Genomic DNA, 24,859 nt, shown 5'->3' on the forward strand with positions numbered 1-24,859 from the left:
GTACCACTATGGGTGTTCTTGCGTATGCGTACACGTAGTGGTACGGGCCGTACACACGCCTGTACGCTCCCTATCACTATGGGTGTTCTTGCGTATGCGTACTCGTAGTGATAGGGAGCGTACAGGCGTGTGTACGGCCCGTACCACTACGACTACGCATACGCGAGGACACCCATAGTGATAGGGAGCGTACAGGCGTGTGTACGGCCCGTACCACAACGTGTACGCATACGCAAGAACACCCATAGTGGTACGGGCCGTACACACGCCTGTACGCTCCCTATCACTATAGGTGGCCTCGCGTATGCGTACTCGTAGTGATAGGGAGCGTACAGGTGTGTGTACGGCCCGTACCACTACGACTACGCATACGCGAGGACACCCATAGTGATAGGGAGCGTACAGGCGTGTGTACGGCCCGTACCACAACGTGTACGCATACGCAAGAACACCCATAGTGGTACGGGCCGTACACACGCCTGTACGCTCCCTATCACTATGGGTGTTCTTGCGTATACGTACACGTAGTGGTACGGGCCGTACACACGCCTGTACGCTCGCCATCACGATGGGTACACATACGGCAGCACTCCCATAGTGATATGGGAACGTACACAGGCCCTCTTCGCAGCAGTACAGCGGTTTTCACACATCACAGTGGTGACAGGCGGCACACAGGTAGGGATAGGGCGGACATACTTGTCCATGGATGGACATACTTGTCCATGAATGGACATACTTGTCCATTAATTGACATCAAGGCATCGTCTGTGCATTACTACATGTGTGGGGCACAGGTGTGACGGCCTGTGATGTGGAACATTACTCCTGAGTCGAGAAGGCACCAGATGTATGATGAGATGTGTACAGATGTACTGTGTGATGGTGCAATGTGTGCCAGGCATGCCCTTGACTCCTTTGACATGTGTGCATGTCGTACTGCACACTTGGGGTGAGCGTCACTGGCATGGCACGGACACCAACACACGGAAGTGTCCCCTGATGCCCGGTACAGGGGTTATCACACCTGACTTGTCACTACCCACGGTGCACAATGTGACTATGTCATGTATGTGTGGGGGCTTCCCATCAGGTTGATGTTGGAGCACCCTCAAAAGCTGCAGCCGTTGCAGCAACCAACATGTGTCTGTGTGTAGATTGTCATTGCACACTGTTCTGCACACCATGCCACATGTGGTATCGGATGTGAGCCGCACATGTATGCATGGGACACGGAGTAGCGTGACAAGGACATGTCAGCATCCTCACAAGGAATGTGTGGTGAGTCATGACATGTGCACCTTCATGGCAAGGTGTGTGGGCTGTCCTAGTGTAATGTCATGTGACCTGTGGCTCCAGTGTTCCGCTACCAGTCTCTGCAATCGGCATCCTACTGCTGCTGATGTGTGGGCGTATGTCACTCCTGTCTTGCGTCTGGCTGTTCACTTGCACTGGGACACAGCTATTCCCATGGCGTGGCATGGGGAGGTTCTCAATCTCCGTGTGTAGCTGGGTCTTGGTAGGAGTGTCACCTTGCATCCATACGTGTCCTGGGCATGTAGCACATACCTGACTCCCTATGTAGCATATGTGTATTGACAGATTAACATGTGCTCAGTACACATGATTTGTTGTCGTAGTGCACTCACTCTTCCTTGTCACTTCCAAATTACTGCAGAGCGCCGCCTCTTGCCCGACCAATTCCGGACTTGGCTGCCATGCAGGAGAATGACAGCATCCGGCTCTACCGCTTCACCCAACCGTTGATTCTGGAGTTGACGGCGAGACTGGCACCACACCTGCAACTGCAGCACAGGTATCCTACGGCACTGACACCCCAGCTGAAGGTAATGGCTGCCCTACATTTTCTTGCCACGGGTACCTTTCAATATACCATAGCTCATGTTGGTGGCATGTCCCAGAGCATGTTCTGCCGTGTGCTGCATGATTTCTTAGAGGCCATGTTGATTCACCTGGATGACTTCATCAAGTTCCCAATCCCTGAACAGATGACTACGGTCAAGCGTGGATTCTATGCCCTGGGAGGGATGCCCCATGTCATTGGGTCCATAGATGGGACACATGTAGCTTTGGTACCACCACACACACGGGAGGTGGCGTACCGCAATCGAAAGCACTACCACTCCATCAATGCCCTTGTGGTGTGTCAGTCCAACATGGTGATTTCACATGTCTGTGCTCGTTTTCCAGGATCAGCACACGATGCCTACATCATGAGGCGTAGCGGGATGCCTGAAATGATGATGCAGCTGCGCAACGAACGGGCATGTGTTGTTGGTGGGTACAGTCTGTCTGTCCTGTATTTTGCATAGCCTACCAGCACGACCGCTTCACCACTTCTAACGATGTCCATGTGATTCCCATGTAGGGGACGCTGGCTATCCCAACATGCCTTGGCTGCTCACACCTCTCCGCAACCCCATCACGCCGGCCCAGCTCCGCTACAACACCGCCCATGGCCGGACAAGGCGAGTGATAGAGAGGACGTTTGGCCTGCTGAAGAGCCGATTCAGGTGCCTACACAAGACCGGCGGCGCACTCCCATATGCCCCGGCGAAGGTCTGCAAGATCTTCATGGTCTGCTGCATGCTGCACAACATGGCAGTTGAAAGAGCTGTGCCACTCATCCTGGATCAACATGACGAGGACCATCCACCCGTGGAGGACGAAGGGCTTGGCAATGGGGCTAGTGATGTGGAGGATGTGGAGCCGCAAGAGGACATCCGGACTCGGCTCATATGCGACTTCTTTGCTTAGTGGTGAGTACCAGTGTCTGAGTGTGCACGCATTGGTCCCCGTGTGGCATGTGTTGTGATGTGTGTCTCCACCTGCATGTATGGCACGTGAGTCAGAGGTGTGTGTGGGTGTGTCACTGGAATGATGGTGGCAGTGATGGTTGTATTTCCCCAGTCATAATTGTGACCTAGCATGTTGTCATCCATACATGTGTTGAGTAAATGCACATGCAAGTGGCTGTGCTTTTTGTGGCTGACTTCTTGTGTGTCTCTCTTCCCCAGGTACTTGCGCATGCCGTCTGCTGCTTGCATTGTTGTGGCACTGCTATTCCTCATGGACACGTCATCGTGGGCTGACTCAGCGTTACAGGCACGGACAAGTTTGGAAGTCTCCATAGGGTAAGGGATGCATCAGGGGTGTATTGGGTGTGGCAGTTGTTCACGATGTATGCACACTGCCCCTGTCGATGTTTGGTTCCTCTGCAGCCATGTAGCATCACCATGGGACACGACATGCAGCTGTGTACACCTGAATAGATGGTCTGCCTGGTTGACAGTCATCAGTGATGGGATAGGGGATTGTGATGATGGCATCAATGTGTGTGACACTGCCCTCGGACACATACGGTTAGCATTGGCTTGACATGGTGTGGGACTTCCACATCAGCAGATCTATGGTGTATGGCAGGCTCTCCGTGAGCAGCTGTGGGTGTTTAGCTGTTAGCCGACGCTTGTGTGCCAGTTCCATGGCGAACACGCATTTGTGCTGCAGAAGGGGGGTGCCAGTGTTGGACCCACATGTTACTCCACATGATGTGTTCATGTGTACTTCAAGTTGCCTCTGCAATCCCGAAAACATGACTAATAAAGGTGTCCCTATGCATCCAAGGTGCCTCTTCTCAGTCAATGCTGGTGTGTTGCCACGGTGCATCCAGCATGTCTGGCATGGTATTCCCTGATTGTGGCTATGTGTCAATGTGTCGAGTAGCAAGATGCAAGCTGTGTGTGTGGGCTGAGACTGTGTATTGGGCATGATGTCCATGACTGTGTGGGTATTGTGACATGTGCCATCCCCATGCATGCAACGTTGTCCAGGACCCCATTCTCTGCATCCACCGGACTCAAGCTTGCAGGACATGGTTCTGCCACCTGTCTACACATACCTGGGTGCCCCCCAGGACACTGGACTGGATCCCTGACCTCTGCGCATGACTGTTGCTGTACTCAATGTGTCTGTCAGCACGGTTGTTCGGCCACCCCCTCAGCTGGTTGGGCCCATCACGGGTGTGTATGGTGCTCCATGTCTGTCTTGCCTAATACACTGTGACCCATGTGTCCTGTGCCAGACTCAGGCCCCAGGGTGTGGATGGTTGAAGACAAAAGATGACTCAGGCATGTTTAGACTTTACAAGACACATGTTAGGTAATAATGCAACCAGCAGGCATCTACTCTTCATAGTGTGATTTATTATGGGGGGGGGGGACAAAGTGAGGGGCTTTCCGGGATTTTGGAATCCAAAGTTCAGTAGGGGAGTTGGTGTCCTTGCCATTTGAAATCCTCAGAGTCCATGCCACAGTCTTTGTCAACATTGGTCAGCCAGTGACCAGCAGGGCCATGTGGCAGAGAATGTCTCTTGATGCTGTGATGCTGTTGCTCCAGTGGGCCAGGTGCCAGGCCAGGTGTCCTGGGAGATGGTGATGTAGCGCCGACCCTCACGGTCCTTTCCGTGGATGACCCGGCCTCCTGCGGGGACCCTCAGCAGCAGGCCGTGACGACGTCTGGGATGCTCCATCGGATGTTTCCTCCTCCTCCTCCTGATCCCTCCCTGTGGGTGGTGATGTTCTCCGCCTTCTGGCACAGGGAGGGTCGGCCATGTTGTCGGCCATCCGACGGAGTGTATCGTGAATCCCCTGGAACGCCGTCACTTGCTCAACCTGTCTGTCCTCCATCCTCCGTTGGTGTCGCAGTAGACAGGCATGTTGCTCCGCATGTTGCTGGGCCTGCTGGGTCTTTATCTCATCGAGGGTCCCCTTGATCTCATTGAGGGTGGACACAACCTGGGCCATGCCCGTGGTGTCCTGCCGGTATGTGTCCATGATGTTTCGAACATGGGCAAATACCGGTTCCCCAGCCAACTGGTCAGGCTCGCGCCTCCGCCGTTCTCCACTCCCACCACCCCTGCCCACTTGCACCTGGCCTGCCCTTGTGGGTACATCGGGTCTCCGGGACCCCTGAGGGGTGGCATTGGCGTTGTCGCCTGCCTCCTCCTGGGTGCCCGGGACACCGTATCCCTCCTGGGCAGCCTGGCTGCATTGTGGTGTTGGGGCAGGGATCCTGGGTGTCTCCTGGGATGTGGCAGGAGTGGGGGTGGTGGTTGGCACAGTTGTACCTGACGCAGGTGCTGCAGGTGGTTGGACACCAGAGGGGCCAGGTCGGTCGGGGTCGTCCACAGAGTGGTGAGAGTGGTCGCTGCCGGTGGGATCGGGCTCCCGCAGATCCGGGTCCTGTGAGTCTTCCCCCCCAGTGTTGGGGGGTGAACCACGACGTTGACCTGTGTGTGAGAGAGACAATGTTAATTTTGGTCCATGCAACATCCATGTTTCATCTGTTTCAAAGTTGGGACATTTCCTCTTGGAATTGGGATCTGTCTTGCATTCCACTCACAGTGCACTTGTGCATGGGTGTGTCCCTTGGGCACCACTTTGGCCCCTTTAACTATGTGTGGCACGGTCTTACTTGCTGCGTCAAGTGTGACTGCAGTCAGCAGTGGAGTGGGCAGGTGTGGCGAGCCATGCATTGGCGCCTTCCGTGTAGCACTGTACATGTGCACATGGAGTGGATCCACACACTTATATGATCCAGGTAGCTGTCGTTGTGCTCGTGAACAGGTTGTGACATGGCCCTGTGTTTTGCCATGGGGAAGAGGGGGGGTTCTGGGACTGGCCACCCTTGTCTACATGCACGCAGTCTACCTGCTGACGAGCAGACATTCGCACATGCCACACGGCTGATTTGCTCTCCCTGTGTCTCGCTCCCTCTCTGTCCCCCTCTCCCTCCCTCCGTGTGTCAGCCTCCTCCCTCTGTCCGTCTCCCTGTGTCTCCCTCCCTCTGTGTCCCCCTCTCCCTCCATCTGTGTGTCAGCCTCCTCCCTCTGTCCGTCTCCCTCCCTCTCTGTCCCCCTTTCCCTCCCTCCGTGTGTCAGCCTCCTCCCTCTGTCCGTGTCCCTGTGTCTCCCTCCCTCTGTGTCCCCCTCTCCCTCCATCTGTGTGTCAGCCTCCTCCCTCTGTCCGTCTCCCTCCCTCTCTGTCCCCCTTTCCCTCCCTCCGTGTGTCAGCCTCCTCCCTCTGTCCGTCTCCCTGTGTCTCCCTCCCTCTGTGTCCCCCTCTCCCTCCATCTGTGTGTCAGCCTCCTCCCTCTGTCCGTCTCCCTCCCTCTCTGTCCCCCTCTCACTCCCTCTGTGTCCCCCTCTCCCTCCCTCCGTGTGTCAGCCTCCTCCCTCTGTCCGTCTCCCTGTGTCTCCCTCCCTCTGTGTCCCCCTCTCCCTCCATCTGTGTGTCAGCCTCCTCCCTCTGTCCGTGTCCCTGTGTCTCCCTCCCTCTCTGTCCCCCTCTCCCTCCCTCTCTGTCCCCCTCTCCCTCCCTCCGTGTGTCAGCCTCCTCCCTCTGTCCGTCTCCCTCCCTCTCTGTCCCCCTCTCCCTCCCTCTGTGTCCCCCTCTCCCTCCCTCCGTGTGTCAGCCTCCTCCCTCTGTCCGTCTCCCTGTGTCTCCCTCCCTCTGTGTCCCCCTCTCCCTCCATCTGTGTGTCAGCCTCCTCCCTCTGTCCGTGTCCCTGTGTCTCCCTCCCTCTCTGTCCCCCTCTCCCTCCCTCTCTGTCCCCCTCTCCCTCCCTCCGTGTGTCAGCCTCCTCCCTCTGTCCGTCTCCCTCCCTCTCTGTCCCCCTCTCCCTCCCTCTGTGTGTCACCCTCTGTCACCTCAGCCCAGCTTCCTGGGCACACACTGTTAGCAGATCTTTGAGAGGCCCTTGGCTTGTTGATGTGAGTTTGTTTCTGATCTCCAGGCACCCATTGGGTGTGATGTGTGTCTGTGCGCTGCTGCTGTGGTGGTGTGTGCTGCCACTCTTTCACAATGTTGGCTGTTCATTAGCTGCTGTCATGTGCAAAACAGTGCCTTCACCCCCATGTGTTGATGCAAGGCGTCCGCCATTTGCTGGCAAGTCATTCCTGTGTTGGGACACACTGTTTGTCTGGCTGTGACCTAGGCCATATGGGCAGAGGGCATTGTTGTCTGCTTCTGAGTTGCACTATGTGATTTTTGGGGCCCAGCCTCCCGCCATCCGGGTTACCGTGTCATGTGTTGGTGTCTTCTGTGGCCTGTGACTTGACATTGTCCAGCTGGGTGCATGGGGCATGGTGGCAGCAGTGGCATGTGCGTGCTCATGGAGTGTGGTTGAGTCATGCGATGGCTTGGGGTGGTTGCGTGCCTGTTAGTGATTTTGATTGTGGATGCCGTTCCCCCCATGTGAGGTGCGTTGTTTGTGTACTCACCCGGGTCTCGGAGTCCTTCTAATCCTTCGACTGCCTCCACCGGCAGTATGGCCATCACCCTCTCCTCCCAGGGCTGGTAGTGTACGGGTCTGCGGGAGGGCCCTCCTCCTGTGGCGTTGGCCTGGTTGTGTTCCTCCTGCCTCTTGGCTCGGACCCTCCTCCGCAGATCGTACCACCTGTTCTGGCATTCCTGCCTGGTCCTTCTGGTGTCCGCAACAGCATTCACAGCATCGACGATGGTCTGCCACATGGCTGTTTTTGCTGCAATGCTGGTCTGTCTGACCAATGTTCCAAAGAGCTGTGGCTCGACTCTGAGGATTTCATCGACAAGAACCTCCAACTCTCGGTTACTGAACTTTGGATTCTTGGTAGTGGGCATGGTGAGGGGTGTGGGTGTGGATGGAGGGGGTGTGGATGGTGGAGGGGGGGTGTGGATGGTTGTGGGTGTGTGGGTGTGGTTGTGCAGGTGTGTGTGTGAATGTGATGAGGGTGTGTTTGTGAAGGTGGTTGTGTGGAGATGTGCAAGTGTAAGGTGTGGTGAAGCTTGTAGTAAGGTGCTGTAAGTTGTCTGTGGTGTCTGGCAGCAGTGAGTCTGTTGCAAAGGCTCATGGTTTGTGTGTGTGGGCCCTTTTTATTGGTCCATTGGTGGGTGTGGCTGTGTTTGAACTTTGGGTGGGTGTGTTATAAGGAGTGGTGGTGTTTAGGGCCTCTGTTTGTTTTTGGCAGTTGCAGGTCAGTGAATGTGTGTTTTTTGAGTGTTTGTTGGCCATGTTTAGTGGCTTTGTGCCATTCGAATAGTGTATTCTTGTGTTGTTTTGTTTTGTCCTGGTTGTGTACGTGCGTTTTGAGCGTGTGTACGGTGTGTAGATGGGCCATTTGGTTGTACGGTGCTGTCCTTGTGTGTGGCTTGGCACGACTCGTACATGCGGTTGTGATGTTGGGGCATGGGGTGCGCTCCGTACTTAGGAGGTTGTGGTGGGGGTGCGACTGGAACGTACTGGGGTGTAGGTACACGGGGGTACAACACGTACAGGGGTGGGGGTACGACTCGAACGTACTGGGGTGTGGGTACACGGTGGTACGACACGTACAGGGGTGGGGGTGCGACTCGAACGTACTGGGGTGTACTTAGACGGTGGTACGACAAGTACAGGAGTGGGGGTACGACTCGAACGTACTGGGGTGTAGGTACACGGGGGTGTGACACGTACAGGGGTGGGGGTACGACTCGAACGTACTGGGGTGTGGGTACACGGTGGTACGACACGTACAGGGGTGGGGGTGCGAATCGAACGTACTGGGGTGTACTTAGACGGTGGTACGACACGTACAGAGGTGGGGGTACGACTCGAACATACTGGGGTGTACTTAGACGGTGGTACGACACGTACAGAGGTGGGGGTATGACTCGAACGTACTGGGGTGTAGGTACACGGGGGTATGACACGTACAGGGGTGGGGGTACGACTCGAATGTACTGGGGTGTAGGTACACGGGGGTATGACACGTACAGGGGTGGGGGTACGACTCGAACGTACTGGGGTGTGGGTACACGGTGGTACGACACGTACAGGGGTGGGGGTACGACTCGAACGTACTGGGGTGTGGGTACACGGTGGTACGACACGTACAGGGGTGGGGGTACGACTCGAACGTACTGGGGTGTAGGTACACGGGGGTATGACACGTACAGGGGTGGGGGTACGACTCGAATGTACTGGGGTGTACTTAGACGGTGGTACGACACGTACAGGGGTGGGGATACGACTCGAACGTACTGGGGTGTACTTAGACGGTGGTACGACACGTACAGAGGTGGGGGTACGACTCGAACGTACTGGGGTGTACTTAGACGGTGGTACGACACGTACAGGGGTGGGGGTACAACTCGAACGTACTGGGGTGTAGGTACACGGGGGTGTGACACGTACAGGGGTGGGGGTATGACTCGAACGTACTGGGGTGTGGGTACACGGTGCTACGACACGTACAGGGGTGGGGGTGCGACTCGAACGTACTGGGATGTACTTAGACGGTGGTACGACACGTACAGAGGTGGGGGTACGACTCGAACGTACTGGGGTGTACTTAGACGGTGGTACGACACGTACAGAGGTGGGGGTACGACTCGAACGTACTGGGGTGTAGGTACACGGGGGTATGACACGTACAGGGGTGGGGGTACGACTCGAACGTACTGGGGTGTGGGTACACGGTGGTACGACACGTACAGGGGTGGGGGTACGACTCGAACGTACTGGGGTGTGGGTACACGGTGGTACGACACGTACAGGGGTGGGGGTGCGACTTGAACGTACTGGGGTGTAGGTACACGGGGGTATGACACGTACAGGGGTGGGGGTACGACTCGAACGTACTGGGGTGTACTTAGACGGTGGTACGACACGTACAGGGGTGGGGGTACGACTCGAACGTACTGGGGTGTACTTAGATGGTGGTACGACACGTACAGGGGTGGGGGTACGACTCGAACGTACTGGGGTGTACTTAGATGGTGGTACGACACGTACAGGGGTGGGGGTACGACTCGAACGTACTGGGGTGTAGGTACACGGGGGTGTGACACGTACAGGGGTGGGGGTACGACTCGAACGTACTGGGGTGTACTTAGACGGTGGTACGGCACGTACAGGGGTGGGGGTACGACTCGAACGTACTGGGGTGTACTTAGACGGTGGTATGACACGTACAGAGGTGGGGGTACGACTCGAACGTACTGGGGTGTACTTAGACGGTGGTACGACACGTACAGGGGTGGGGGTACGACTGGAACGTACTGGGGTGTAGGTACACGGGGGTGTGACACGTACAGGGGTGGCGGTACGACTCGAACGTACTGGGGTGTGGGTACACGGTGGTACGACACGTACAGAGGTGGGGGTACGACTCGAACGTACTGGGGTGTACTTAGACGGTAGTACGACACGTACAGAGGTGGGGGTACGACTCGTACGTACTGGGGTGTAGGGACACGGGGGTATGACACGTACAGGGGTGGGGGTACGACTCGAACGTACTGGGGTGTAGGTACACGGGTGTATGACACGTACAGGGGTGGGGGTACGACTCGAACGTACTGGGGTGTGGGTACACGGTGGTACGACACGTACAGGGGTGGGGGTACGACTCGAACGTACTGGGGTGTGGGTACACGGTGGTACGACACGTACAGGGGTGGGGGTACGACTCGAACGTACTGGGGTGTAGGTACACGGGGGTATGACACGTACGGGGTGGGGGTACGACTCGAACATACTGGGGTGTACTTAGACAGTGGTACGACACGTACAGGGGTGGGGGTACGACTCGAACGTACTGGGGTGTACTTAGACGGTGGTACGACACGTACAGAGGTGGGGGTACGACTCGAACGTACTGGGGTGTACTTAGACGGTGGTACGACACGTACAGGGGTGGGGGTACGACTCGAACGTACTGGGGTGTACTTAGACGGTGGTACGACACGTACAGGGGTGGGGGTACGACTCGAACGTACTGGGGTGTAGGTACACGGGGGTATGACACGTACAGGGGTGGGGGTACGACTCGAACGTACTGGGTTGTAGGTACACGGGGGTATGACACGTACAGGGGTGGGGGTACGACTCGAACGTACTGGGGTGTACATACACGGGTGGGGGTTCGACACGTACACGGGTGTACATACAGGGGGGGTGTACATTAACGGGGAGTACGACTCGAACGTATGGGTGCTGGGGGAGTGTTTGGCGCGTATGCGGGCACATATCTCCATGGTTGCAATGGGAGTTCGGTGCGGACGGTGTTTTTACCATACGGTTGTGAGTTCGGACGCACGGGTGGGATCGTGATTCCTCGGTCGGACTTGACTTTTCACGTTTGTACGGTAAATCGTCCGAGGACGTGTCGGACACATTTTCCGACCCGAGGACATGTGGGGAATGATTCCAAATGCGGTTCGTATGGACTTTTTCCCATGCGAATCGTGATTGCCAGTTCGTACGGAACTTGTACGATTCGTACGGTAAAAAGACCGGATACGAGTCGCACGGGGATTTTTTCTACCGGATCGTAATCGGCACCTTAGTAAATTTACAAATTCTAATTAACATTTTACATGTTTAAATAACAATTTTATAAATAAATAACAGTAAACAAATAAGGTTTATTAAATATTTCTTTATTAGAAAAAACATAGAAAAAACTTTTATGTTTTATTGTTTTTTATAACATAATGTACATTTATTACAAAACATATACATAATTTATTTATATTTATAAACATTTATTTAGAGAAAAAGTAAATAAAATAGTCCTTTTTTAACATTGATGCACGCGATGACGTCATGACGTGAACGTAGACGTAAGGCGCCATTTTGAAGAGCATCGGAGGAGGAAGCAGCAGGAAGCTGATCTGCGTCCAGGTAGGAAACTTTTTCACTTTTATTTATAGATAAAACCTTTTAAAAAGATACATAAATAGTAAAAAAAGAATAAGGAGAGGTTGCGGAATAACTAATTGATGTTTAAAATGTTTTAAAACATGTCCACATTTATGTCATTAATGTATGCCTATGTCGGGTCGCGAAAATGTATTGGTTCATTAAAAAATGTAAGTAACTGTAAAAGTAATTTAAGTTACTGTTAACAATGTTGATTTCATAACTTCGGAACCAATACTAATGATTTATATCTTCATTTAAAAAAAAAAAAAATTGCGTATTCTTAATTTTTGATAAAAAAGATTGTTATTAATTTGGTGTTTATGCAGCAATGTGCATTTTGGAAAATGGATTGACTTATGAAATTTTGAATAGTTGGATTTTTTGTGGATTTTAAGGGTGGTAGTTACTTATGAAGTTTTCTAATAATTATTTACTGGCCTTTGGTTTTGGAAAAGTTGGTCGAATATTATGGAAAAGTTGATTTGGTAACATTGGTTGTTTAGAAAAAAATGAAGATTGGAAAAAAAAATACAATAATTAGGAGACCCGACTTTTACATTTGAAAAAATGTTTGAAAAATAATTGTATGCCAATTGAAAGTAAAGGATATTTAAATTTGAAGCAAAGCAAGAAAGTAAGTACAAAACTAGTTTTAGAAAGAAAGAATGTTAGAAAGATTTTCCAGGTAGTCTAGAGCCACACACAACGTAAACTGTTGTAATATAGCCAATAGTCTCTCTGACATTTCCTTAGTTTTGACAGTTACTCGTGGGTTTAGACTACCTGCAAGTGTTTGGGCTAGTCTCATTTCTTGAAAACTTTGCTCCTTCTTCAAAGTTTCCAAAAAAGAGTAGAAATTTGGATGAGGTTTGCCAATTGTATGGTTGAAGGAGTTATGCCATCCCTCAATGGCATTGTTTGTTTTTGCTTCTCCCTCTAAACAGCTCGTGTAGCAGTTCCACCACTCCACATGGAATCGTGGCTTCCTCCTGCGACCCGATCTGCTTAGGTGCCCAATCCATGTGTCCTCGAAATAATTTAGGATGGGTGCCAATTTCTCTTCATTACTTGTATAATAAACAGATTCTATAATAGCAGTGTAGTACTCGTCCACACTATCGGGAGGAACAAAACAAAGTGCTGTTAATTTTTTAAGTTCAAACTGTAGTTTGCTATCACGAGAATATTCTGCAACTAGGGATGTTTTTTGTAATTTACGCCAAAAAGCCTGGGAAAAATCGAAAAAACATCCCTGAATTTGGGTATCCGTGTACGTTTTATTGATCACATTGATCATGCTCAATTCAAAATCAATTATTATTTTCCTAGGACTTTGAGATGTTTTACTTTTAATAACTGATAAAAGTTCAGAGTATGTTGCAGAAGCCTTATCAGGTAGCAAACTATATACTAAGGGAATTACATTATTGTTAATTTTGGCATGTATAGTGTAAATTTGAGTGAAAGGATGGGGTGTACTTTTAAACGTCCCATCCATCATCCAAATTTCACTATTTTCTAACTTTGCAAGGTTACGTGGGGTACTAAAAATTAGAATTCGTTTCTGAGGGTTTTGGTTGTCATGCAAAAGGAAAGGTTCATCAGAAAAAGAAATAGAAAGATCATGTGGAATTCTAATATCTGAAAAAGTATGTGGTGTAGATAATTGGATGTTACTTGCCTGCTTTTGTCTTTGAATAATTCGTCTCAAATTAGGAATTATAGGCATGTTACTAGCAACATGACTGGGGACATGCTGTGCAACCTCTCTTAAAATGGATCCTGTAGAATCATTGGAGGTGCTTGTAATAGCTTTCATTTCATTAACAGTTTCTCTTATTTCTACCTCCATTGCAGAGGCAGAGTGGTTATGTTCTGTTGTTTTCACAACTAAATTATCAAGTGTAACCGCTCTGCCACTGCAATGGGTAGTGTAGTATTGCACACACCTCCAATGATTTCTAGGAAAACGTATTCTTTCCTTACTATATATGTATCCTCCATGGTTTAATAAATTTTTTCCTTTCCTCGATTTAATGTATTTTGCTGCTTCAAGACTAGACATTATCTGAAAAGAGAAGAGAAGAAAAACAAATTAGGATGTAAAAGTAAATACAATACCTCTAATGTTACCCCTACACCATCTAACACTTTCCCTACTGCTGCACCTTCCTGGAGTAAGAATAGTAAATTGTACCCCTACACCATCCAACACTTTCCCTACTGCTGCACCTTCCTGGAGTTAGAATAGTAAATTGTACCCCTACACCATCCAACACTTTCCATACTGCTGCACCACCCTGGAGTGAGAATAGTAAATTGTACCCCTACACCATCCAACACTTTCCCTACTGCTGCACCTTCCTGGAGTTACAATAGTAAATTGTACCCCTACACCATCCAACACTTTCCCTACTGCTGCACCTTCCTGGAGTTACAATAGTAAATTGTACACCTACACCATCCAACACTTTCCCTACTGCTGCACCTTCCTGGAGTTACAATAGTAAATTGTACCCCTACACCATCCAACACTTTCCCTACTGCTGCACCTTCCTGGAGTTAGAATAGTAAATTGTACCCCTACACCATCCAACACTTTCCCTACTGCTGCACCTTCCTGGAGTTAGAATAGTAAATTATACCCCTACACCATCCAACACTTTCCCTACTGCTGCACCTTCCTGGAGTTAGAATAGTAAATTGTACCCCTACACTATCCAACACTTTCCCTACTGCTGCACCTTCCTGGAGTTAGAAAAATAAGTTATTCCAACTACAACCCTTATTATATGCATTTTGGGATCTTATTAAAATTAATAAGTAAATGGTTTGACTAACATATTGATGGTTTTATAACAGTGTTGTTTAAAAATACCTTGTTTTTTATGGATTTCTTTCCTTGGTGAGGCTTCTGCTGTGGTATTGGCCTGCTGGCTGGAGTTTTGAGTTATGTCTTGAACAGATTTGTTCCACAAAGTTGCAAACAATGGTCTGGAAATATGAACAAAAAAAATTTAAAAAAACTAAACACTTTCACAACGTTGGTGACAAATGCAAATTTTGATTACATTTTTAAAATTATGACATTGTATTTAACTATTACTACATAACAATTTTACCAATGCTGCACCATCTTGGAGTTAGAAAAGTAAATTATACCCCTACACCATCCAACACTTTCCCTACTGCTGCACCTTCCTGGAGTTAGAAAAGTAAATTATACCCCTACACCATCCAACACTTTCCCTACTGCTGCACCTTCCTGGAGTAAGAATAGTAAATTGTACCCCTACACCATCCAACACTTTCCCTACTGCTGCACCTTCCTGGAGTTAGAATAGTAAATTGTACCCCTACACCATCCAACACTTTCCCTACTGCTGCACCTTCCTGGAGTTAGAATAGTAAATTGTACCCCTATACCATCCAACACTTTCCCTACTGCTGCACCTTCCTGGAGTTAGAATAGTAAATTGTACCCCTACACCATCCAACACTTTCCCTACTGCTGCACCATCCTGGAGTGAGAATAGTAAATTGTACCCCTACACCATCCAACACTTTCCCTACTGCTGCACCTTCCTGGAGTTACAATAGTAAATTGTAACCCTACACCATCCAATACTTTCCCTACTGCTGCACCTTCCTGGAGTTAGAATAGTAAATTGTACCCCTACACCATCCAACACTTTCCCTACTGCTGCACCTTCCTGGAGTTAGAATAGTAAATTATACCCCTACACCATCCAACACTTTCCCTACTGCTGCACCTTCCTGGAGTTAGAATAGTAAACTATACCCCTACACCATCCAACACTTTCCCTACTGCTGCACCTTCCTGGAGTTAGAATAGTAAATTGTACCCCTACACCATCCAACACTTTCCCTACTGCTGCACCTTCCTGGAGTTAGAAAAATAAGTTATTCCAACTACAACCCTTATTATATGCATTTTGGGATCTTATTAAAATTAATAAGTAAATGGTTTGACTAACATATTGATGGTTTTATAACAGTGTTGTTTAAAAATACCTTGTTTTTTATGGATTTCTTTCCTTGGTGAGGCTTCTGCTGTGGTATTGGCCTGCTGGCTGGAGTTTTCAGTTATGTGTTGAACAGATTTTTACAACAAAGTTGCAAACAATTGTCTGGAAAAATGAAAAAAAAAATGAAAAAACTAAACACTTTCACAACGTTGGTGACCAATGCAAATTTTGATTACATTTTTGAAATTATGAGATTGTATTTAAGTATTACTACATAACAATTTTCATACTGGTGCACCATCCTGGAGTTAGAATAGTAAATTGTACCCCTACACCATCCAACACTTTCCCTACTGCTGCACCTTCCTGGAGTTAGAATAGTAAATTGTACCCCTACACCATCCAACACTTTCCCTACTGCTGCACCTTCCTGGAGTTAGAATAGTAAATTGCACCCCTACACCATCCAACACTTTCCCTACTGCTGCACCTTCCTGGAGTTATATTAGTAATTGTTACCCCTGCACCATCGCACAATTTCGTTTATGATGCAGTGTGAATGTTCAAAAAAAATAATATTAACCCCTATACCATACAACACTTTTGCTAATGCTAAAAATATATTTTTAAATTAAAAGAATGAAAAAAAAAAATTAAATCATTTACCTTCACAATAGCAAAGGTGAGTCGATTACGTTGAGGTGATGGAAAATTAGGGAAACGATATCTCGCTTTTGATAGAAAAACAACTTTCTGTTTTAGGAAAAACAAGTAGATGTTTTAAGTTGGTATATATTAAAGTTTCTTTTGTGAAAAAAAAATTGAAACAGTACATTTTATAAATTAATAAAAATATTTTAAAAGCATATTTTGTAAGGAAATAAAACATGATTTAGGACAAAACAAGGTGTTAAAATATATTAGTGACTTACTAGTAGTTGCAAAGTAACAATGCTTCTCCAAAGGATTGCAGTGTTCTCTCAGTCGAGGTCACAGTCTAGGTGTCAGAGGGTCAGGTTTTTACGTCTGGTCTCTCTGGTAGTTGATAATCAACTGATTGCAAAATGGTGTCTTCCTGGTATTTATAATTTTTAGTCAGTGTCACTATAAATTTTTTTAAAAACAGCGTTCGTTGTGTTTTTTAGTATATTTTATTTTGCTGTGGAAAATGATAATTTAAAAAATCATTAACAGATGTATAGTTTTCATTTGTTTGCTCCGTTTTGGCATCCATTTTGGAACATGTCTTTTGCTATTGTTTTCATAGAAAGTGTTGTAGGACAAGTTTTAGAAGTGAGATGGATAAAATGGCGACTATGTGTATGTGTCTTCTGTTTTCATCCGTTTTTTTCTGATATAATCATGATTTAAATGTATATGAACTGTTGTTAAATTTTTCGTTATTTGTGTAAAACTTTGAAATGTGTGAAAACGGATTTTTGGGGGAAATAGGAGTATTAATTTTAATACTCGAGTATTCATTTTAATACTCGAGCATACATTTTGTAATGCATTTCAGTAGATTTACGTTCAGTTTTGCTCCACATTTTAATACACTTCCCCACCCTAAAACCCCTAATTTCCCTGCATCCCGTGCCAGATTTTATTGAACTTTTTATTAAAAAATATATTTATTTTGCGTTGTAATGGTATACGTTGTAATGGTTTTCGTTGTAAAAGCACTTTTAAGTATTTTAATAAGTTTGGCGTTGTAAAAGTATTCGTTGTAAAGTATTGCGTTGTAGTAGTGTTTGCGTTGTAAAAAATGCGTTGTAAAGGTAGGCGTTGTAATAGCATGCGTTGTAACGTCATACATCCGTGACTCCATGATTGGCTTATTTGATTTACTTGTCAGACCCTAGTACAGTGCACTATGTGTGCCCAGGGCCTGTAAATAAAATGCTGCTGGTGGGCTTGCAGTACTGGTTGTGCCACCCACAGAAGCAGCTTGTAAAATGTGGCTCAGGCCTGCCATTGCAGAGCCTGTGTACAATCTGTGAGTGCCATGTCGACTTGGCAAATGCACCCACTTGTTCGTCCCTAAACATTCCCTTTTCTATATATTAGTCACCCCTAAGGTAGGCCCAAGGGCAGGGTGCATTGTTTGTAAAACGTAGGACATGCCCTGATGTGTGTGGCATGTCCTGATAGTGAATTACAGCCAATTTTGTTTTTCACTATTGCAAGGCTACCTGCTCCCATAGGCCAGAATAGGCAGTTTGATTATAACATCTTATAATCCTAACTGACCCAGGGAACAAGGTAGAAATTCGAGTTTAGTATGCCTGAAGTCAGAATGTTCAAATATATCTTTTAGTGCGGGGGATTTTTACATTCTGTGTTTTAAAATACCACTTTTAGAAAGCAGGTGTTTTCTTGCCTAACGATTAAGCATGTCTCTGCTAGGTTTGTGTATTCCATGTCTGGTTTGTGAGTGACAGGGGGCTGGAGAGGGCCTTGGCTCCAGCAGTCTGATGGCCCAGGGCTGGGATGAATTGAATAGATAGTAGGGGGCGGAGATTTCTATTCACTGACCTGAGCCCTCATGGAATGGAGAGTAGGGGGAGGAGATTTCCTTTTAGCTACCTGGGCCAGGTCTGCTCTCAAACAATGCTGTCTCCACCTCCTACCAGGAAGCTGCATCAGGGAGGACAGAACTGGTTTTGGCTGGGCACAGACACCCTCTGCCTTCAGAGGACAAAGGATTTTGCAGTATAAATATTGGTGCCCAGACCCCATAACTTGTTATCACTTCTGGGAATCAAGATGAACCTTTGCCAAGGAGAGGAACCAAGGAAGCTGAAGGAGGTGACTGCCCCTGTGCTGTTTGCTGTTTGGGGTTGGCCTGCAGTGGTTACTTTATTACAAAGGAAAGGAGAAAAGGAACTTTGTGTGTACTTTTACTATCTTGAGGAAGATCTCCAAGGGCTCGAAGCTGAGCTTGCCTCCTGTTATGAAGTCTCAGGGACACAAAGGCTTCACCACCAGCTCCCCCTGAATTCCCTACCTGCAGTGAGGTACCTGCTGTTGTTTTGGACCCTCTGAAGACTGCGTGTCGCTGGGAGATGGAAGCTTGATGCATAGAGGAAGAAGCGTATCGCCGCCGCAGCTTTTCACCGTCGCATCACCGACGAAGCATGTCACATCACCGGAGAAGCGTGTCGCCGCCACAGAGGTCGCCGTCACATCACCGGAGAAGCGTGTCGCAGGGCTTGTCATGGCTCAAGAGTTCACCAAGTCGCCGTCGGGCGTGCACACATCGCATCCACGTTGTCGTATTGCATCAAAGACGCCATTTTGTCGCATTGCACCGGATCGTCGCATCGCGGCGCCATCTTGTTCCATCGTAACCGGAACGCAGTAAGAAACCAACGCATCACCTCCTCTTCGCTAAGGAACCAACGCATCACCTCCCCTGCGCTGCAGTAAGGAACCAACGCATCACCTCCCCCGAAGCAAGGAACCGATGCATCACCTTTCCTGCGACTCTTTTGTTTGTTTTGTGTAACGCGTCCACGGTAGTTTGAGAGTAAAGTGTTGCTTTTACCATCTATATTGAACTAAGCTATTTCTACCATTTTAAAGACTTATTTGGATTACAGTATTGTGGAATTTTGTCGTTTGGTCTTGTGTTAAGTCTAGTAAAGATTACTTATTTTTCTAAACTAGTGTGGTGTCCATTTGTAGTGTTTTCACTGTATCACTGTATGTGTTCACAAATGCTTTACACACTGCTTCTGAGATAAGCCTGTGTGCTCATGCCAAGCTACCAAGGGGGTGAGCAGGGGTTATCCAGGAGAGTACCCCCCTGACTAGAAGCAAGGGCCCCTACCTGGTCAAAGGTACCTACCTCTGCCAACTGGAGACCCCACTTTCTAACAGGTCCCTATTCTAACAGGCACTTCTTGTGTTACGGGGTTGTCACTTTTTTATTTGCAACTCCTACAACTCGGATTCTTTTTCCAGAGAGTGGTAGGCTTAGAACTTCGAGTGTTCTAACAGTGGAATAGGTAGCCTCAGTGTCAATCAAAAATGACACGGGTGTCCATTCACTTCGCCTTCCACAAATGGACCACTCTGGTATACCTCTAACACTGCACCAAGTACACAAGCTTACTCCCCCCTCAGGCATTACCATTGTGACAGATCAGAATTGCAGCCCTCAAGGGAGTCAAACACAGGAAGTTGCTGAAATAGATTTTGGTTCTGAAAGGAACTCTGATTAAAACTTGGGACCTGGTTGGGTTTAAATCAGCCATTTAAGTTTTACTGAGACACAGGGGCTTTAAGGAATCTGCATCACTAGACCGTGTCAGGACACATTTGGTGGCTTACGGGGTTGCTAACTTGGGTCTGCACAAGCCCTGATTTTTCAAGCTGATTATCGCTCATTCCCCTGTTGGGATAAAGACGACACTTCCAAAAGCCCAATTTGTTACAATAATTATATGGATTGGATTTCTTCAATGTTCCCACATCGATCCCATTACTGGAGTCAATAGGGACACCACAACTTCTACCCTATTGGTAACCATTTCCACCTGCATCACAGGGACTCCCTGTTGATGTACACCACCTTGTACAAGACCAACGTTTCCTACTTACAGTTGATTCTATCTTCCCCTCTGTGCTGCTTTTATCTGAACTTTTCCTTCAACTGCTTCTGTTTCATAACCAATTTATCACTACAATATTTGGCATACCTAAAGATCTCATCAATTGACTTTTTTTGCCAACAAATTAAATGCTGTTGAATCATCACACTAATCTCAGGTCTCAACCCTGTCACAAACCAAGACACAAAGCTTTCCATGTCTTTAGCTTCAGGATTTTCCACCCCACTATGATGTTCAAACAATTACAACAATCTTTTATAAAAAGCACGCACAGTCTCTTTAGGCTCTTGAGTCATTCTGTCAAGCTTAATCCAATCAATATCCTTCGCCAGCTCTTTCCCTTTCAAAAAGGTAATCACCTGTTGATACTTTTTCATGACAAAAGGCCATGGGGCATGAGATATCGGATTTCTCTGAGGCTCCTTCTCTGGCCACTGTCTAGTCAATTTCACTCTGCCCATAAGTCAGTCAATATCACAATGTTCAAAAGGGTATTCAAATTCACCCACAATACCTGGGAAATCTTTACAAATCGATCAACCTGGGTATTCCAAAACACTTGCTTCCCATTCCAAAGATATGAAACATAAAAAGCTACTCCTCTGTGATCAGGAATTACAGTTTAATAGTGTATTAAGGAATTCCCAATGCTTACCTATTAGAGGAGTAGGCCTCACAGTAGTGAAAAATGAAATAGGCAGTTTTTTACTACCAGGACACGCAAAACTTTAAGGTACATGTCCTATCTTTTACTTATATAGCACCCTGTCCTCAAGGTTGACTATAAGGGGAGTTTAAGGCTTTGCAAGTAGTTTTAAATGCCAAATTGAAGTAGCAGTGAACTGCACACACAGGCACTGCAGTGGCAGGCATGGGACAGGTTTGAAAGGCTACTGTTGTGGGTGGCCCAATCAGTGCTGCAGCCCACTAGTAGCATTTGAAGTACTGGCCCTGGGAATATGGCATACCACTTTACAAGGGACGTACCAGTACAATAAATATGCCGATAAGGTATACACCAATGTGATCATGCTTAGGGAAGAAGCACATGCATTTTAGCACTGATTAGCAGTGGTAGAGTGCTCAGAGTCCTAAGGCCAACAAAAATATTCAGCAAAAATGAGAGGCAAAAGGCAAAAGTCTGGGGAAAGACCATCCTAAAGATAACATGTCTAACACTCCCTAATTTGAATTTTCATCCCTGACGTCCTCATACTAGTCATGTCACTTCCGTCAAAACATATGAGATAACTTTTCTATAAGTATTTAGTCCTACTCAAATCTACATCATGCACACGAGCTAAATCAGACAGCTTATCATGAGCTTGTCCAGCACGCTTAGTAACATGCATGCACATGTATATAAGTTAATTTTCTTGATAGGTATCTAAGAAGGAAGGATCAAGATTTACTAGTATCATCTCATTCAATTCTAATTTTAATTTTAACCACATCCACTGCAGCCTTCCTCCTCGGTGTACCCTGCTCAATCTCAAACCCTCACATTCTGTGGAGGACCCATTCATAAGCCTAATCAAATCATCTCACTCCTGTTATTTAACACCATTTTGGACTCCAGAGGTACTGGCCGTTATCCCTTCCCAGGAACTACTGATTGGAATATATTGAGGTCAATTCCAAATAGAAAGATGAGAATTTTGTGACCTCTGAGTGGGTTCCTCTACATGGGTGAGCCCTGTCTTATTCTTTGACCATGATACATTATCGACATATGGTGGAGTCACCATATTCAAGACCAAAGGAGTTCTTCATGTCCCCCCCATCCAGAGGCAACAGGAACAGTAGTTCATGTGTTTACTCCAGTAGGAACCATCAAAGCATGCGTAGTGATCCATGATGACTCAGGTTTATATAAGGGAACTGCAGGACCAATAGTAACTGGAACAGTTTTTGTGTCTGGGGCATTAGAAGCATTAACAGGGGCACGGTTCCCTGAATTTTCTCCAATACAGTTCTGACTTGTATTCATTGGGGCGGTGGCTCTCTCAGAGTCTCCACCAATAACAGCACCACTCATCCCTTCAAATTGGGTCATGTTCTAAGGCGATGGATGGGTTGGCAGTAACACATCCATAAAGTCGTCACTAGAATCACTATCACTATCTTTGCCTGAGCACTCTGTATTTTCATTTTTATCAAATTGTTTTCTTCTTTTTCTTCTCCATCTGAGTTTCCTCACTCATCTATGCAGGGTATACTCTAATTCCTTCAATTATTTCAGCTCAGTATCATTGTTGCTCTGCAACCCACCTGGCTTTCTGACTTTAGCTTGATAGCTCTCTTTTTCGTTAATATGAGTTGCACGTTCCCAGACACTGAGTGCTTAATACTGCGCGTCATCTTGTACAATACCCTTCTCAGATTTTCAATAATTCTTAAATTAAATGCGCCATAACGATGGAACCTCAAACACCTTCATTTTCAGTAATCTTATGACAAAATGCACTGTGGAGCCCACATTTCTGGCCATATAATGACCTGCCGTGCCTTCTGGCGGCGCCTCTTCTCCCTCTCGAACAGGAACACTCACATCTCCCCTAATCAAATCTCAGAGAGCCCTGAAACACTTTTTTTTCAACAAGAATATCAACAATCACAAATAGAATTTTCATTTCAGAACACTAAATAATCTCTTTAACCACAGTTCATGTTCAGATCATAGAGGTGTCAGCATAATATAGACTTCTGTCTAAGTCTTGGAAAAAGGGAAAAAATGTTTAGCTTAAAGCTTCACACTTGCAGGGATAAGGTAAGCAGAGAGGTCTGTCCATCTCCAAGTCTAAAAGCAGTCTGACTGTCTAACTGTGGGAACACCAATTAAAATAACAGGGATTTCAAATACATCCTTATATCCTTTCACACCACCAGGAACCAAGCAAGTTGTTACTCGAGAGAAGCATCTACAACCTCCCTAGGTTCCCACTGCATTGAAACTTGGACTGTAATCAGGACCTTGAACATCTTGACATCTTGGCACATGATGAACAGAAGGTCTCTTTTGACCATTCATTCTCCATGGTCACTGCCAAGTTCTTCCCTTCAGGCCTCACTATTAACAGTCTAATACAAACAATACACCTTTTTCTAACTAACAAGAAGCGTGGTAATGTACTTGCAAGAGAAACAAAGAATACTCTGGCAAGGCTAAATGTTTTTCAACTGAGGCCTGCAGTCAGGCTAAGATAACTCAGCTGGTAATATGAACTTCCAATACATGATTTCACATACACAAATCTAACTTGAAAGTGTAAAACGTCAATAAAGGAACACAAGATTACATGTTTCAACTAAACATCATAACACTTGTATGTAAATCTCTTATCCCCACGATGATTACCTTTCATTAGTACATTTAAACATTTCACACACATTGAGGAACACAGTGAATATAATGTCAGATATGCGTTCATAATTGTAAAATTGTGAGAAATAAAGATGGAGCCTAAATTACACTGTTTCATTATCAAAAATGAGCTTTTCATTTTAGAAGAAACATAGCTATTCCTCAAACAACCATTTCTTATTTTCATTATAAACATTCAGATCATTTTTATTAGCAGTTGGTGCTCAAATATTAATTTTTCTTTTATGTCAAGTACTAACCACTACTACACCGGGATTGATTCTGCCTTACATATCCAGGTATCACCATCTCAGTTCATAGATGCCCAAAATATAACAAAAAATCATTTATTTTAGATTTGGCATTGTAGAAAGATGGGCATCATTATCCCATGAGTGGTCACAAAAGACTAGGACTCTCTTTGTATGCAAACAAAAAAGCAACGGATGGTGTTATTTGTGGTGTGTGTTGTGTGTCTTGCTAACAATAACTGTAAATTTCAGTAGTTTTACGAGTCTGAGCTAGCGCATAACTCAGTTGTGAACTGTTTTTTTGTGGCTATGCAGGCTATTTGACATTAATGTAAACATTATGGTGCCGATTCCGATCCTGTAAAACCCGGGTACGAACCGTTGGACGGAGCGTTTTCTCCGTCCGACTCGTACCCGGGAAAAACACCTTACAAACCCGCAAGTACGATTCGTACGGAAACACCATTTCCGTACGAATCGTAAAAAACATCGACCGGCTAAAAGATAACCACAAATCGGTTCCGGGACACCGCGTACGCGACATTCGCACGGAGTCAGGCAGCGTTTTACGGATCAGCAAGTACGATTCGTACCCACAGCACTTCGTACGGCAAAAGTTTTACGGGACCCAAAAAGTGCCGGAAAAGCTAAGTACGCCGCGATGCACGACGAAAAGAGGGCCCGGTATGCACCGTACCCCCATTCCTACACGTCCGCACCGTACCCCCACCCTTCCCCCGTAGGTACGGAGCGTACCCCCACCCCCGTAGGTACGGTGCGGACCCCCAGCGCGTAGGTACGGAGCGTACCCCCACCCCCATAGGTACAGAGCGTACCCCCACCCCCGTAGGTACGGAGTGTACCCCCACCCCCGGAGCGTACCCCCACCCCTGT

The 24,859-nt window shown here is 47.2% G+C and overlaps 2 protein-coding genes across 7 annotated transcripts in view; both read right to left on the reverse strand.

Moving 5' to 3' along the window:
- The window catches only part of LOC146871926 (uncharacterized), a 519,066-nt gene that overhangs the window by 381,499 nt on the left and 112,708 nt on the right, over window positions 1-24,859 (reverse strand). The window lies entirely within an intron of this gene.
- On the reverse strand, window positions 11,872-14,736 carry LOC146871927 (uncharacterized). Its single transcript, XM_085599794.1, has 2 exons — window positions 14,624-14,736; window positions 11,872-13,813 (listed from the first exon to the last, which is right to left on the reverse strand). The coding sequence occupies exon 2, from the start codon at window positions 13,808-13,810 to the stop codon at window positions 12,398-12,400; it is 1,413 nt and encodes a 470-aa protein (XP_085455920.1). The 5' UTR covers window positions 13,811-13,813; window positions 14,624-14,736; the 3' UTR covers window positions 11,872-12,397.

Source organism: Triturus cristatus, chromosome 1_1 (assembly GCF_964204655.1).
Source record: "Triturus cristatus chromosome 1_1, aTriCri1.1, whole genome shotgun sequence".
Taxonomy (NCBI): domain Eukaryota; kingdom Metazoa; phylum Chordata; class Amphibia; order Caudata; family Salamandridae; genus Triturus; species Triturus cristatus.